The 16,612-nt window shown below is 36.5% G+C and overlaps 1 protein-coding gene across 1 annotated transcript; it reads right to left on the bottom strand.

The window, feature by feature from the left end:
* Positions 1 to 1,826: 1,826 nt before the first annotated feature.
* On the bottom strand, positions 1,827 to 2,369 carry LOC122698851 (40S ribosomal protein S24-like). The gene has a single exon (XM_043910527.1). It carries the CDS (start codon positions 2,330 to 2,332, stop codon positions 1,940 to 1,942), a length of 393 nt encoding a protein of 130 aa, XP_043766462.1. The 5' UTR covers positions 2,333 to 2,369; the 3' UTR covers positions 1,827 to 1,939.
* Positions 2,370 to 16,612: the final 14,243 nt, after the last annotated feature.

Raw genomic sequence — 16,612 nt, 5'->3', positions numbered from 1 at the left:
TGTACTTAGCATATGATTGATGCCCAAAAACTATATATGGAATGGAATGACCAGGAAAATATCCCAATCACCAGTTCTAGTTCTTTGGCCAGATTTACCATTTTGACACATCTTCTTCACTTCCTCCCAATGCCAACAGATTGCATATAATAGTGTGTTCCCTATGATTAAAAGAAAAAAATAACAGAGAAACCAACAGTCTTGACACATAAAAATTAATTGGTTAGAATTATAGTAAAATCAGAATAAAATTTAAAGGGATGAAGAGTTAGAAATAATTCTCTATAACTGTTTCTTTGTGCCACGCAAATGTGTGGATTTCGCTGTTTTAATCTGCCATATTTCTGGGTAACAAGTAGGCATTTAGACTTTTCCTAGAATAGAAGTGATCATTAGTGTGAGCCTAATTTAGTTCCCTGCTGAAGGTGATAAAGACAGCTCATTAGTCCTTACAAGTATAGAAGTCCCTTTACTCTTTCAAAGTCTTCTCATGATCTGGAAGGTACAGTGACATGATGGGATTCAAATGATAACATTGAGACAGGTAAAATATAATAAAAACTATTTTTCAAATAACATGTAATACATTCTCCATTCTTGGAGAAAATTTTTTTTTTTTTTTTTTTTTAGTGAAGTACAAATGAACTGGTTCATTACTTGTTAGTAGCCAATGGATGTAAGAGGATTACTTGACAATTCGATTCTTTCTATCTGAAGATGAAAACTAAGCGTGGTGCTAATAATGTTGTGCTCACAAATATATTTCATTTCTCCCTATTCAAGGTACTGTTATTTCTGGAAGCTCTTAAAGGGAAATCAGGAAAGCCAAGACTGCAGCTTCACACTCAGAAACACCATGCAAATATTCCTGTCATGGCTAACTCATTTTACCTATCACCTTCTTGCCAGTCCTCACTGAGGACTCATCTTTCCTGGTACTTTTCTCAGATTTGGAAGTTGCATAGCATAGAACTTAAGTTCCAGATCTCTAAGAATACATAAATTTGAAGGCTAATCTGTCTATTTAAGCTTAATTGAGTTTGGATAAGTATATAGTGTCTCTCCAATTTTCAGTTATTTACTTGTGGAAGAAAGATACAATACTGTCATAGGACTGACTTAAGAATTAAGTTAGATAATGAATTTAAATCCCCTCCATTGCCCTCCTTATTATTATTAATTATGTTCAGTTAAAACTTACGGGAAATTAGCAGATCAAACTTAGTTTTTTTATATGCATTTCCAGTTGTCTAAATTTCCATGTGCAAACTCTTGTGTGCTGCTTACTACTTTCCAAGCACTTAACTAAATCTCTGTGTTTAGTTTTCATGACAGATCATGAGGTAGATAGTCACCATCATATAAGTGAGAAACCTGAAGCACAGAGAAGTATCGTGTCCAGCAGCAGCAGCTAGAAGTGGCAAGCGTGATCCCAATGCAGACACTCTGTTCCAGAGGGTTTTCCCTAAACCACAGCTTCCACTCTACCCTGCCTGGTACAACCTGACTGAGAGCGGGTAGAGCACCAACATAAACTAAATTTATCTCAAGTTAGAATTTGAGGGGAAAAAGTCATACTGAGATGAAATAACTTCCAAGCAGCTTCAAAGAAATGCTGCATCAAAGACTTGGTTAAACCCTGATGTATCAGCTCCTTGAGCACTTTGCACTTCCTTGGAAAGCTTGCCCTTGATTTGTAACTAAGAAATATGAACTGACTTCTCTGAAAACCCAGATCACAAGGAGGTAACTGAATTTCCAGAGACTTTTCCTTCTTTTGTTTTTGCTTTTCATGAAAAATTCCAACAGCAATAATTTGCTAAATATTTTTTTTTTTTTTGGAAAAGGTCTTAGTTTATTCTTTCATGAAAAATCTGCACAAGCACCACAGATACAGTCACTGCAGAATCTTTACTCCTTCTGTTGTCCAATCTCCAGCTCACTTTTTGCCAGCACCAACATTGGCCTTTGCAGTCCCCCTGACTTTCTTCATTCTGTTCTTGCGTTCCTTTCGCTGTTTTCTTGAGGTCTTTTTCTTCTCATACAGGCCATGTCTCGCAAGCCTGTGTTTGGGCTCGTTCTTCTTCGCGTAATCCAAGGAGTCGTAAATCATGCCGAAGCCAGTGGTCTTGCCACCACCAAAATGGGTTCTGAATCCAAACACAAAGATGACATCTGGTGTGGTCTTGTACATCTTGGCCAGTTTTTCCCGAATTTCTGTTTTAGGTACTGTTGCCTTTCCAGGGTGAAGAACATCAATGACCATTTGTTTCCGCTGAAGCAGTCGGTTGGTCATGAACTTCCTAGTCCGGATAGTTACTGTGTCGTTCATGATGGCGGCTGATCTTCAAGCAGCCAGGAGGAAAAGCGCTAAATATTTTTTAAACATAGACTTTTAATTTCACAGCAGAATGCTGTTGTGATGGAAGATTTTGCCTCAAAAATTTTAAGTCTAATTATGATCGTAAGTGAATGTTATCCCATTACTCAGAAATTTGTGTCTTTATTTGGCCTCTTCATGAATTGTTGTTGTTGTTGTTTAGTCACTAAGTCGTGTCCCACACTTTGCGACCCCATGAACTGTAGCAAGCTAGGCTTCTCTGTCCATCACTATCTCCCTGATTTTGCTCAAACACATCCATTGAGTCAGTGATGCCATCAACCATCTCGTCTTCTGTCTCCCCCTTCTACTCTTGCCCTCAATCTTTCCCAGCATCAGGGTCTTTTCCAATGAGTTAGCTCATCACATCAGGTAGCCAAAGTACTGGAGCTTCATCTTCAGTATCAGTCCTTCCAATAAATATTCAGAGTTGATTTCCTTTAGGATTGACTGGTTTGATCTCCTTGCTGTCCAAGGGACTCTCAAGAATAGCTATGATAAACCTAGACAGCATATTAAAAAGCAGAGACATCACTTTGCCAACAAAGGTCCATATAGTCAAAGCTATGGTGTTTCCAGTAGGCATGTATGGATGTGAGAGTGGGACCATAAAGAAGGCTGAGCACCAAATAACTGATGCTTTTGAACTGTGGTGCTGGAGAGGACCCTTGAGAGTCCCTTGGACAGCAAGGAGATCAAACCAGTCAATCCTAAAGGAAATCAACTCTGAATATTCATGAATTACAGGCATTTTTATTACTACCTCACAGATAAGAAAAGCAATCCAGCAAGGTATTGATGAAATATTCGTTTAATATTACCAGCCCTGACATCTGTACCCAAAAATAAGATGACAACAATAGTCCCTGTGCCTTGGTTTTAGACCCTCAGGTATCTCAAAGAGACATTGGGGAATATCGGCTTAATCTATCTTCATTTTGATATTAAAATCTGTCTTCTGGAATTAACCACTAGTAATAGTGTTACAGGTAGTCTGAGTCAAATATATCCTCAAGAGTAAATGCCTTGTTATTAGATTTAACGAAATAAATTTAGTGTCCTCAGTCATATACTACCAAAAGATATATATCACACTGATATATTGTTGGATAATACATTTCCCCCAAATTCAAAAGCATGTCATAAAATATTCACTCAAGACAAACTTTACTCCATAATCATAAAAAATGAATCAATCAACTTTGAATTTTAATAGTATCTCAGTGTGACTTTAACAAAAATATTATTAAATGCATTTAGAATTGGTACACAGTATATGTAATTGTATGGTAAGCATTATCTTTGCTTATGATATTTTAACCAACAAGAAAACATAGATTTTTTTCAATTAACTGATCAGAAAAACATGGACAAATAAACAAGAAAAATCATTCACATTACCAGCACATTTAGAACCATACTTAAGTACTGAGAGGAAAAATATTTCAATAACCACAAAAGCAATAGAAAACTGAGAATGGACTATCCCAGAAAAAACTCTGAGGCTAAACTAAGATGTCCACTGACAGACACAACAAACAAAAACCTCAAAAACAACAGAGTTAAAAGGTCCTTCAGAAGCCAGTCTTTCAGTGCTCAGATTTACACGCGGTTCTCTAAGATAGGCTTCAGGTTTAATTCCTCCTCTTCAATTGGTTCAACCCCACAGTCAGTCCGTCCTACAGATTCCCTCTGGTAAAAAGTATGTATCTTCCCTTTTTTTTTTTTTTCTTACAGTTAACAACCTAAGTTAAGATCTTTCACCTGATTCCTGAATCTTAGAAAACTCTCCCAGCTGGTTTCATTTCCATTTCCTCCCTGCAAAATCAGTGTTACTTTCCCAACAATTCACTGATTTGCTCAAAAATGCCTCACTCATTGTTAGTTCGAAAACTCTGGGGTAGCCCTGGGTGAAATACCAAACGGGTCCCCCAAGCTCAGAGGGCAAGGAGAACGGGAAGAACACTGCCCGCAGCTCCAGACTGGAGGATGGCGGGCTGCCCAAGCAAGGGCGCTTACCGAGGAGGCCGTCTGCAGCCGGCGGCTGGAAGAGGAGCTCTCAGCAGGCGCTGGGAGAATCTGAAACGTTTATAGAGTTCTTCCCTGGGTTCAGCCATGCATTTGGTACAGACGGTCTCAGAAACACCTTACTTTCTCAAGTTTGTGTGCTTGAAAACAGCTTCTAGCGCGGAGGGGTGGTAGAAATGTACATTACAAGGACAGAAGAACCTATGGGAAGCCGCCAATTTCCTGCAACCAGCTCTGGGTCAAAAGGTGGTCGCATCCTCTGTATGACCCCCTCCAACGCTAATCGACACAGTGTTTTTTCCCCTGAATTCAACGTCCTTCACAAGTATCTCCAACCTACACTTTATCTTCCGCTACTTTTATGCTTCTACTTTATACTTCAAATAATGTATTACTAATTATTTCCCAAATATTCTATTCTCATTCTCCTTCATATAAACACCCTCTGTTGGCTTGCCTATCAAAATCTGCCAACTTTCAGATTTTGTGCCATCATTTTATGTTACTCTTAGAAAGTAATAAAAATATAAGTATGTTTTCGACTATTTCAAGCACCGTCTTAGAAGTATGGAATTTTAGTGCCTAGGTTTGCATTTTTCACTAAGATTTCTTTGGTCTCAGGTAGAAAAATGTTGTCAAGGATTATGAAAGATGACACAAAGCAGATTTATTCTGTGGAAAATGTATTCTACATCAGCTTGAGGCCAGGTGATGTCAAGATACAGTCCTAAGAGGAAAGTTTTAACAGTCCTTGCAAGAGAGAAGAGGGGAGACCAAATACAGCTATCACTAAAATCTCAGGGGCAAAATGTGGAAGTGAAAACCTAGCACCTTACTCACATTGCTGACTGCATTGAGTTCCTCCAAAGTAATATCAACATCCATCACATCAACTCAAGGTAGATTATTTGGTCTTCACTGGTTTTGAAGTCTTGTTAGCACTTAATTCACAAAATTAATTTTGTAATCTGTAAGGATAATAAGCATAAGTTGATATTAATTTTACTTTATATATTTGTTGTTGATCAGTTCTAAGTCATGTCTGACTCTTTGCAACCCCATGGACTGCAGCACGCCAGGCTTCCCTGTCTTTAACTATCTCCCAGAGTTTGCTCAAACTCACACCAATTGAGTTGATGATGCCATCCAATCATCTCATCCTCTGTCGCACCCTTCTCCTCTTGCCCTCAATCTTTCCCAGCATCAGGGTCATATATATTTAAATTAACATTATATTTTAAAAAATTATTCATCAAGGAGAGAAGGAGGTTAGGCAAAATTACTAACAATTTTGAACTTTGGGTTATTATGACTAGGAGCTTCCAACTACATCAAGCACCCTGAGATGGAAAACAAAGGACGAGTTTAAAAGGCAACAGTCAGAAGACAAGGTGGTGTCACAGCAATAAGGCGGATAAGGACTCTGAGACTGTTAATGATGACTTGATTCTTTGGAGACAGTAGGGAATGGACGAGGCCAGGAGTTACTGATGCAGGCTGACAATACAACATATGTGAAAATACCTTGCCTGTTGGATTTCTGAAATAAAATGAGTGCTTCCTGGGTTGCTTTTTTCCTCCCTTCAACTTCTTCATCCACTTCTCTTTACGAGCCCTAGCAACCTAAAATTCGTATCATAACTTCCTTTACTCCTTCCTAAGCCTTGAAAGCTATATATTATTTTCTTTAATTCTAAATTGTTTCAAAACATAGAAATTTTATAGAGATGGATGCTGATACCCTTTCATCCAATATTGGAAGTGAATGTTATTTAATCCTATTTGAGTTGTGTAGTTTTATCTCTCACACAGTTTTTCAAGAAATTCTATTTCCTAAAAATACTCATGGGAGCCTTGAAGAAGGCTATAAATACCAAACTATGCTAATAATAAATTTTTAATGTGTCAAATGTTTTAAGTTTTATAAACTTACCTAAAATTTTCAGCAGATATTTTTATGTTACCTTTAGCCAAATAAAAAGTCATGATAATTGAAATCTCTTTCTAAATTTCCAAATGACATAAGGCAAAGGCCTTTGTCATCATGGACTTAAGGTAATTAAAGTGCTTATATTTCTCCTATGAAACAAAATCTAAAAATCATAAAATATACAACTTTAGGAACATATGAAACTTATCTCCCCTCAACCTTCTGCTTTCAGAACAATATTGCTCCTTGATAAAAGAAAATACTTAAATATCTCTAGGATGTCCAGATCCACTAATGTTTATTTAACTAACCTTCTCTAAAGGCTCCCATAAGAATGTTTGAATTTGAATTTGATTTTCAATTGAAGCCAAATGGATATGACTTGAAATATTTGTCTGCTCAGTATGCATTGTCATATTTACTTTTTAAAAATTTATGTATAATTGCAATGTAACATTAGTTTCAGGTGTACAACAGAAAAATTATATTTACATATATTTCAAAGTGATTGCTAGAATTAGTCTAGTTATTATCCATCATCATACATAGCTACAATTTTTTTCTTGTGATGAAATGTCATACTTACTCTTATAAAAACTGCTGCAATGAATAAAATTGGATAAAAAAATAACAATTTAAGTCAACTTGAATGGGGTTGTCAGTTAGAATGTTTTCCTATGCCACCCAATTTGATAATGAGAAAAAAATTTAAAGAACAATTTCGACTGATGAAAAATTTTTATTTTACAGATTATATGAAAATAATAAGTAAAAAGGTGATGCACACTAAATATTTACAAAGGTATGCTACAGGAAACGAGCTACATGATATTCTTGAGAAATTTTGCATAATTGTTTTATTATGTTGAGAACTATTTTACTGCTTAAATATTCCTATTATCAGGATACAAATGCAGGGAGTGTATTTTCTGAAAGGCAAAGTATTTTTAAACTAGATCATTTGGAAAAACTAACAAGTTTTCACACTGGCATTTGAAATGATTTTGGTGAAATTTATTGACATGTGCAATGTAAATTTTAGTAAGAAAATACCTTTATTTTCAACTATTCTAAATAAATTTTAATTACCTTATTCTTTTAAATTTTATTTGTAAAATATATTAAGGAAAACGTCATTTAAACCAGATGACAAAGGTGCTATCTTTTTAAAGCCACAACTGATGAATACAGTGCTTATTTTGGGCATATCTTGTGGAAAACAAAGATAGAAATGTTCTCATGACAGCTTATCTACCTGCAAAATATTTGTTGACACTATTCTTCATGCAACGATAATAACCTTTCCTGCCATTATATTTATGTAAAATGTATGTATGTAATTTAGCATTATATTTTCTCCTCTTTCATTTTGTATAATGCATAGCTAATGGCTGTTGTTGGGATATTTCTAACTTTATTATTTTATTATTCTGATTATTTTATAATATCAAGGCACATAATGCTTTTTCATGTTAGCTATATCTCACACGATATTAGTAAGTTGAGGTAATAGTATTATCTAGGGGGACTTCCTCATAGATGTCACACACAGACATATTCTAAATGAAGCAGTGTCTTTCTTTTGCAAATTAATGCTGTTTACGTATCTTGATGTATTTTAAACTGTTTCCCAGAAATGCAGCCAATAACAGGTTGCTGCATTGAAAGTATTTCATTAGATTCTAATTTTGATTAAGGGGTATATTTACAGCTCACCTTATGGGCATAATTTAAAGATGTAAAGTAGCCCAAAAGGGACCTCATTAGGACGGTGATTACAAGTTATCCAGTAATACCTAAAACAGGGAAATAATGAAACAAAAAGAAAAACAAATTTTAATGCATTCATTATTAGATTTTCTTGGCTTTTAAAGGTTTAAAAACTATCAGGCTAATGTTTGGTGCTTTCATTCTTCTAAATTATGCTATCCTAAGGGAATAATTTTGTGCTTTCAGGTAAAACTACTGAGGGACGGTCATCATTGGGTCATTTATTTTATCAAGTTATTTTTTTTTTCAACTAATAAACGTTTAGAAGATGACTACTAAAAAGCAAGGCACACTACTAAGCACTATGCTGAATACAAATGCAAGCAAGAATGAACCTTACAAATAAGAAAACACATGAAACCAACCAAAGAAGTTTCATATGGAGAGAGAGAGAAGGTTTCATGAGGAGATCAGAGAAGAAAATGAAAATACTAGGATTAATCTAAATCCTGAAGAAGAGAATACTAAAAGGTAGACACAGTAAAATGGCACTCAAGGAAGAAGAAATACTATGGAGAGGTAAAAATAGTTTAGTTGTGTTTAAAAAACATAGAGTATAACTAAAATTTTTAGAGAGCAAGTTTCATATAGAAGAATGAGAGGAGATAATTGATAAAGAAAAATTGGGCCCAGATTGTAGAAGACCCAAATGTTGAAAAGTTTGAACTTTCTAGGTAGCAAGGTTCCACTGGAGGGTATTGTTTTTTAAATAAACCAGTTTTACTATATGTCAATATTGTTTAAAACAAGAGTATGCTCATTTTCAAAAATGTGTAAAATAGAAGGAAATATAAATCATCTAAACTACCACACAATTGCACTCATCTCATGTGCTAGTAAAGTAATGCTCAAAATTCTCCAAGCCAGGCTTCAACAATATACGAACCAGGAACTTCCAGATGTTCAAGCTGGTTTTAGAAAAGGCAGAGGAAACAGATCAAATTGCCAACATCCGTTGCTGCTGCTGCTGCTGAGTCGCTTCAGTCGTGTCCGACTCTGTACGACCCCGTAGACAGCAGCCCACCAGGCTCCCCCGTCCCTGGGATTCTCCAGGCAAGAACACTGGAGTGGGTTGCCATTTCCTTCTCCAATGCATGAAAGTGAAAAGTGAAAGGGAAGTCACTCAGTTGTTTCCGACTCTTAGCAACCCCATGGACTGCAGTCTACCAGGCTCCTCCGTCCATGGGATTTTCCAGTCAAAAGTACTGCAGTGGGTTACCATTGCCTTCTCCCAACATCCATTGGATCATCAAAAAAAGCAAGACAGTTCCAGAAAAAACATCTATTTCTCTGTTATTGACTATGCCAAAGCCTTTGACTGTGTGGATCGCAACAAACAAACTGTGGAATATTCTGAGAGATGGGAATACCAGACCACCTGACCTGCCTCCTGAGAAACCTGTATGCAGGTCAGAAAGCAACACTTAGAACTGAACATGGAGCGACAGACTGGTTCCAAATAGGAAAAGAAGTACATCAAGGCTGTATATTGTCACCCTGCTTATTTAACTTATATGCAGAGTACATCATGAGAAATGCTGGGCTGAATGAAGCATAAGCTGGAATCAAGATTGCCAAGAGAAATATCAATAACCTCAGATATGCAGATGATACCACCCTTATGGCAGAAAGCAAAGAAGAACTAAAGAGCCTCTTGATGAAAATGAAAGAGGAGAATGAAAAAGTTGTCTTAAAGCTCAACATTCAGAAAACTAAGATCAGGGCATGTGGTCCCATTACTTCATGGCAAATAGATGGGGAGACAGTGGAAACAGTGAGAGACTTTACTTTTGGGGGCTCCAAAATCACTGCAGATGGTGACTGCAGCCTTGAAATTAAAAGGTGCTTGCTCCTTGGAAGAAAAGCTATGACCAACCTAGACAACAATATTAAAAAGCAGAGACATTGCTTTGCCGACAAAGGTCCGTCTAGACAAGGCTATGGTTTTTCCAGTAGTCATGTATGGATGTGAGAGATGAACTATAAAGAAAGCTGAGTGCCAAAGAATTGATGCTTTTGAACTGTGGTATTGAAGAAGACTGTTGAAAGTCCCTTGGACAGCAAGGAGACCCAACCAGTCCATCCTAAAGGAGATCAGTCCTGGGTGTTCATTGGAAGGACTGATGCTGAAGCTGAAACTCCAATACTTTGGCCACCTTCTGTGAAGAACTGACTCATTTGAAAAGACCCTAATGCTGGGAAAGATTGAAGATGGGAGGAGAAGGGAACAACAGAGGATGAGATGGTTGGATGGCATCTCCAACTCAAAAGACATGAGTTTGAGTACACTCCAGGAGTTGGTGATGAACAGGGAGGCCTGCCGTGCTGCAGTCCATGGGGTCACAAAGAGTTGGACACAACTGAGCAACTGAACTGTCCCCTGAAGAGGAGGTCTGTAGTTATTCAGGTGTGCCAGTGATTAGATGAGTAAGTTTGACTCAGGAGTGACATATTGGTAAACACACCTGGTTTGTAGATCTAAAGTCATGTCCTCCAACTAAGGTTCTTAGTAATACTGCTGATATCTTTATTTCCTTATGTCTGATTATGTCTATCTTTTTTGGATCTATACTCAGTATAGGAAGAGAACCATTATTTAATGACCATGTAAACGTGTCTCATAACATTACTAAGAGCCGTAGAGAACAGACAGTAGTGTTATTATTCTTCTCAGTGACAAAACGGATGCTTAAAATATTAAAGAATTTACCCATGGTAACACAGCTTATTGGTGGCAAAGCAGAACCATGACTGAATCTCTGTGCTTGACCACATTCCAGGCCATAATACAAGGTAAACAAATGCCTTGAGAAAGGCACGTCACGTTGTTATGTGTTTGATTTCGTAAACAAAAAGAATAGCTTGTTTTCCAGTAGTAGGAAGTCTCCAAGAGCAAAATACCTTTTGAAAAAAATGGCATTCATTATAAGCAACTTTTAAAAACATGGAGAAAAAAATCATCTGATCTTCCTTATGATTCAGATATCATAATTTACCCAATTCTGTTCTACGACTCTTAACTCCTGTTCCACTTTCTGCGTGTGTGTGTGTGTGCTACGTTGCTTCAATCATGTCTAACTCTTTGTGACCCTGTGAACTGTAGCCTGCCATGTTCCTCTGTCTATGGGATTTTCCAGGCAAGAATAATAGAGTGGGTTGTCATGCCCTAAAACATTGCAAACTTGGTACCGATATTAATAGAGAAACAAAATCCAGGGTATCTTCCCAACCCAGGGATCGAACCCGCATCTCTTTACATGTCCTTATATCTCCTGCATTGGCAAGCATGTTCTTTACTACTAGAGCCTCCTGGGAAGCCCTGTTCCACTTCCTAGATGGCTCTATAATAAATTTCAGTTAAGAAAATAAAAGGACATCGTTTCCCATGGGGTATCACCAATACCTATATTGTACTCCAACAAGAAGAACATGGTTTCTCAACTCATTCCGGGATTCAGCCCATCAGACTCAGAAGAGTCTGTATTTTTTTTTTTTGAGTCTGATTATACTTAGAGATTCACCCTGTAAAAATGAATTTGGTACAACGTAGCACCATGCAGGAGGGTATGCTATGGATTCTTTATATGATATTGTAAAGGAGAAATCCTGTAAGTTAATCACAATATAGCTAACACAAACATATGTAAGAAGGGCTAGAGATCCTACTCTGTGAATTGGCTTCTGTGCCAGAGGCTCCGTATGACCACCAACCACAGCCAGATTCAATAATTTACTAGCAGGATGCATAGGACTAGCATAGAGTTGTACTCAGGGTTATGATTTATTACAGCAAAAAACAAATGTAAAACAAAATCAGCAAAGGAAAAGGCACATGGAGTGAAGTCTAGGTGAAACCAGGCATAAATTCCCAGGGGTCTTCACCCAGTAGAGTAACACCAACAGCCCTTCATTCCTGAGAAATGGGTTGTAACAATGTGTATGAAAGTTGTCTAACCAAGGAAGCTCAGAGAGTGCCCAGGGTTTTTACTGGGGTTGTCAAGTAGGCTGCCTCTGCCTGGTACATACCAAAATTCCAGACACTCAGAAAGGAAGTAGAAATTCAGCATTAAACCATATCATATATAAAAACAGATTGGTCAGAGTAAGCACTGTTATCAGTTAATGGTGGAAAATCAAAATTTCCAGATGTCAGCCAAGGACCAACTTGTACACAGGCCTTGTAAGGATAAGCCATCTCAGCAGTCACAGATCTGCTATGTTAACAGTTATACATGGCTTCCAATGAAAAAAAAATGCATAAAAATAGAGCTCAGTGGTGCTTTATTGGGGAATCATAAATAGAATACCATTCAGTTCAGTTCAGTTCAGTTGCTCAGTCGGGTCCAACTCTTTGCAAACCCATGGACTACAGCATGCCAGGCCTCCCTGTCCAACACCAACTCCCAGAGTTTACCCAAACTCATGTCCATTGAGTCAGTGATGCCATCCAACCATCTCATCCCCTGTCATCCCCTTTTCCTCCTGCCTTCAATCTTTCCCAGCCTCAGGGTCTTTTCAAATAAGTCAGTTCTTCGTATCAGGTGGCCAAAGTATTGGAGCTTCACATTCAGCATCAGTCCTTCCAATGAACATTCAGTACTGATCTCCTTTCAGATGGATTGGTTTGATTTCCTTGCTGTCCAAGGAACTCTCAAGAGTCTTCTCCAACACCACAGTTCAAAAGCATCAATTCTTTGGCACTCAGCTTTCTTTATAGTCCAACTCTCACATCCATACATGACTACTGGAAAAACTGTAGCCTTAACTAGATGGACCTTTGCTGGCCAAGTAATGTCTCTGCTTTTTAATATGCTGTCTAGGTTGGTCATAACTTTCCTTCCAAGGTGTAAGCATCTTTTAATTTCCTGTCTGCAGTCACCATCTACAGTGATTCTGAAGCCCAGAAAAATAAAGTCTGACACTGTTTCCACTGTTTCCCCATCTTCATGAAGTGATGGGACCAGATGCCATGAACTTAGTTTTCTGAATGTTGAGAATACCATTAAGCCTTTTAAAATTTTAATGAAAATAAGTTTAAAAGTTTCATTTACTTTTGGATTCTATTTATAGTGTAGGATATCATGTCATCAAGGAATTACACACATTAATTCTTATATTGTTATGAGGTAAAATTCTTCACCTATGAATTGGCTAATGCTCAAAAACAAAACTGATATCAAAAGTTTCTTTTCTACTTCTTACATCAACCACTTTTTCTTTAGCAAAAGAATTTAGTCATAAGAATTTAATTGAATTAAAAAAAAGGAAAAGAATCACCAGCCTATTTCTATCATGATATTTTAACACTTCTGTGTGTACATTTCAGTTTTTTGTATGCATAGGTAAACTTGTTTTTTCCTTTTCAAATAGAAATCATGCTTTTTTGATTTCATAATGCATCTCATTATTAAACATTTTTCGATATTACTGTACATTCCTTTGTACAGATGTACTGCAGTATATTTAGCCAAGCATCAATTTCTACCTGCTAGACTGTTAAATGGGAAGAGAGTAATCTCTTCTCAAGGAGTTAGTATTCTAGTGGGAAGAAAATTTTAAAAAACAAACAACAACAACAGCAGAACACAAAGAAAGGAAGTAGCAAGTACTATGAAAAATTCACCATGTGATAGGGAAGGAAAAAAAACTTATAGCTCAGGTGGCAAGTGAATATCTCTTGAGGAAGAAACATGTGGTTTGAGATCTGAATAATGAGAATTAATCAAGAGATCTGCAGGAACAGTTCTAAGAAGATGAAGAGTCAATGCAAAAGACTTGAGCCAAGAATAATACTGGTTATGGGCAGGGGGTTATTTTCTTACATGCAAGGAAAAACCTCTGGAGATTTCTAAATGAGGAAATGATGAGTCAGGCTTTTAAACAGTCACTCTTGGATCCAGGGGGCATCAACTGTCAGAAGAGAAGAGTGGGGTCAGAAGTCTGTTGTAAGAATTCAAGAGAAGAGGGAATGAGGCTTGACCCGAGCTACAACAGTAGAGATAAGACAAACTAGTCCTAGTACAGGAGTACTTTGGAGATAGTGATATTCTTGTTGATGGGTTGGATATGAAGTGTCAGGATGAGATATTAAGTTGGACCCTTGATTTTTAGTTTGACCATTCATTTGAAAAAAAGATTTTTATAAATTTGGAATTATAGTCTTGTGTCATAGCTAATGAAAACTTTCCCCTCTCTTTTAGTTTGTCCTATAATTTCCTTTGTGCTATTTTTGAAACAGAGCTATTTAACTTGAGGGTGTTAAATAAATCAATCTTTTCCTTTATCATTGTCATGATAATAAGCTTATAAAATAATTCTCTAGTTTCAAATTTAGCTAAATATTCAGCTTATTTTCTTTTGAATCTAGGGTTCCGTTTTTACATATCTAGGGTCCCATATTACATATCTGTAATATGTTTGAAATTTGTGAAGAAGATACGAATAATGGATATTCCCTCCCTTTTGCACAGTGGCTGCCTAGTTATTAGATAATCCATCCTTTATGTACCGACTGAGATGCCGCTTTTATAAAATAGTCTTATTTAATTTGGGCCTATTTCTGGAATTTTCATTTTGCTCCTTTTATTTGCCTGAACTTGATCCAGTACCAAATTATTCTCTCAATTATTGAACTTTTATTATATATTTTAATATCTAATAAGAAAAATCTATCCACATTAGTCATATTTTTTCAAAGTAATCCAAGATACCCTCTCACATTCCTTCTTTCAAGAAAGCTGAAAATCATGCTGTCTCTCAAGAAAAAAAAGTTTAATACTTGATAAATCACCAAGATTTTAGCTGTATACATGATTGAAGTTAATGTTTTCGGAATACAGCATATTGAGTCAAAGTGACATATATGCATAATGAAGAAGAGAAATTATCATTTTTGCCTTTATGGTAAGTTCAGTTTCCTGTCTTAAAAAAAGATACTTCAGATATCTGATGTGTTTGTAAAAGAAATGATATTGCAAGTTCCTTAAATTATAAAAATTTACATCTTACAGTACCAAATGGTTTGTGATAAAGGACCTTTATATAATTAGCCCAAACCAATTATTTGGGAGTATTTTTAAACTCCCAAAATACATTTCTATTTTCTCCAATGGAAGGAAATAATTTAGAGTTGTTTCCTTTATCCTATATTATACAGATACAGAACTCAACATGTAAATAGCCTGATACAGAACTCAACATGTAAATAATTTTTCATTGTCAGGTATTCATAAATGCTTCTTGAGTTTTCCATGCAAGATCCTTTCTGAAAATGCAATTTTATGACTTTATGTTTTCATAACTTAATCTTTATATTCTTATAAATCACATCCCCTATTCTTCCCAAGAAAACTCTGAATGCCTTAGTACTTCTTACATTTGACAGATATGACTTAGGAAACAAAGAATGAATTTCAAAAGTCTTGCTTAGATCCATTGGAGGAAATTGTAGCATCATATTCAAATGCATAATTCTAGTTGTGTAAGAGAATTTAAACCAGCCTGAAGCAGAGCACAGTCCAAATGGCAATGTCAAAGGATGTGTGAAAATCTTAGGTTAAGTTCAGATGTAATAATATCCAAGGAGTTGAAATGGACTAGTGAAACTTACAGTCAGTCAGGTATTATTATCATAGGGCTTGCCCTCCTTTATGCTATGTTTTTATACAAGTCTACCAGTTTGACACATCCACAGATCCTATACTTACCCATTATAACAAGTCAAAGATGTGAAATTATATTTAGGTAAATTGTCCGAGATTCCTCCTGCTTTCCCTGCTTTAGCCCATGATTGTTTTCCATGAGACTCAATTGCATCTCTATAATTTATTTTAAAATTTAGCTCCTCCTTTTGGGAATGTTTCAGCATTAAGTTCCTCCAACTTAATTGTCTTCCAATTTCTCGCTCACTTCAGGTAACCTCAGGATTCTCTATCTTTATTGGTGCCTCAGAACTCCCAGAGCAATTACGAGCCTCAAATCACTCACCCAGTGGTTATTATGAAGATTAAATAATACAATAATAAATATGAAACATTTACCACCATTTAAAGCACATCACAAATGCTCAGTTAATGGCAAATCTTACTAGCAGCTTTCTGCAGCAACCAGTTGTCTCATACAAACAAACTAAATCAAATGATTGCTTTGTCTACTGATAGCTTAAAAATAGTGTGGCTAATTTTTATCTTTATTTAATTGGCTAAATATTTAGTGTCACAAATAGCCTCGATGCAGGAGTATGTCAGCTAGTTGTTGTTAATGTTCATCATGTTTTGATATAGGAACAACATTTGCACCTGCACACAGAGAAGGAACCAGTAGAGAGAGAAGCTGAAGATAAGTGGGGTGAACAAATGCCCTGGTTTGCTGGTGACAGTGCCCACTTTATACCTGCTATCCATTGCTATTAATGCCTCCCAGCTTCACTCTCCACCACTGTTACTGTTCAACCACTAAGTCGTGTCTGGCTTTTTGTGACCCCGTGGACGGAAGAACGCCAGGCT

The sequence above is a fragment of the Cervus elaphus genome, chromosome 8 (genome assembly GCF_910594005.1).
Source record: "Cervus elaphus chromosome 8, mCerEla1.1, whole genome shotgun sequence".
Classification (NCBI taxonomy): Eukaryota; Metazoa; Chordata; class Mammalia; order Artiodactyla; family Cervidae; genus Cervus; species Cervus elaphus.
The sequence above is the reverse complement of the archived record's forward strand: the minus strand, read 5'-3'. Positions and strand labels throughout refer to the sequence as shown.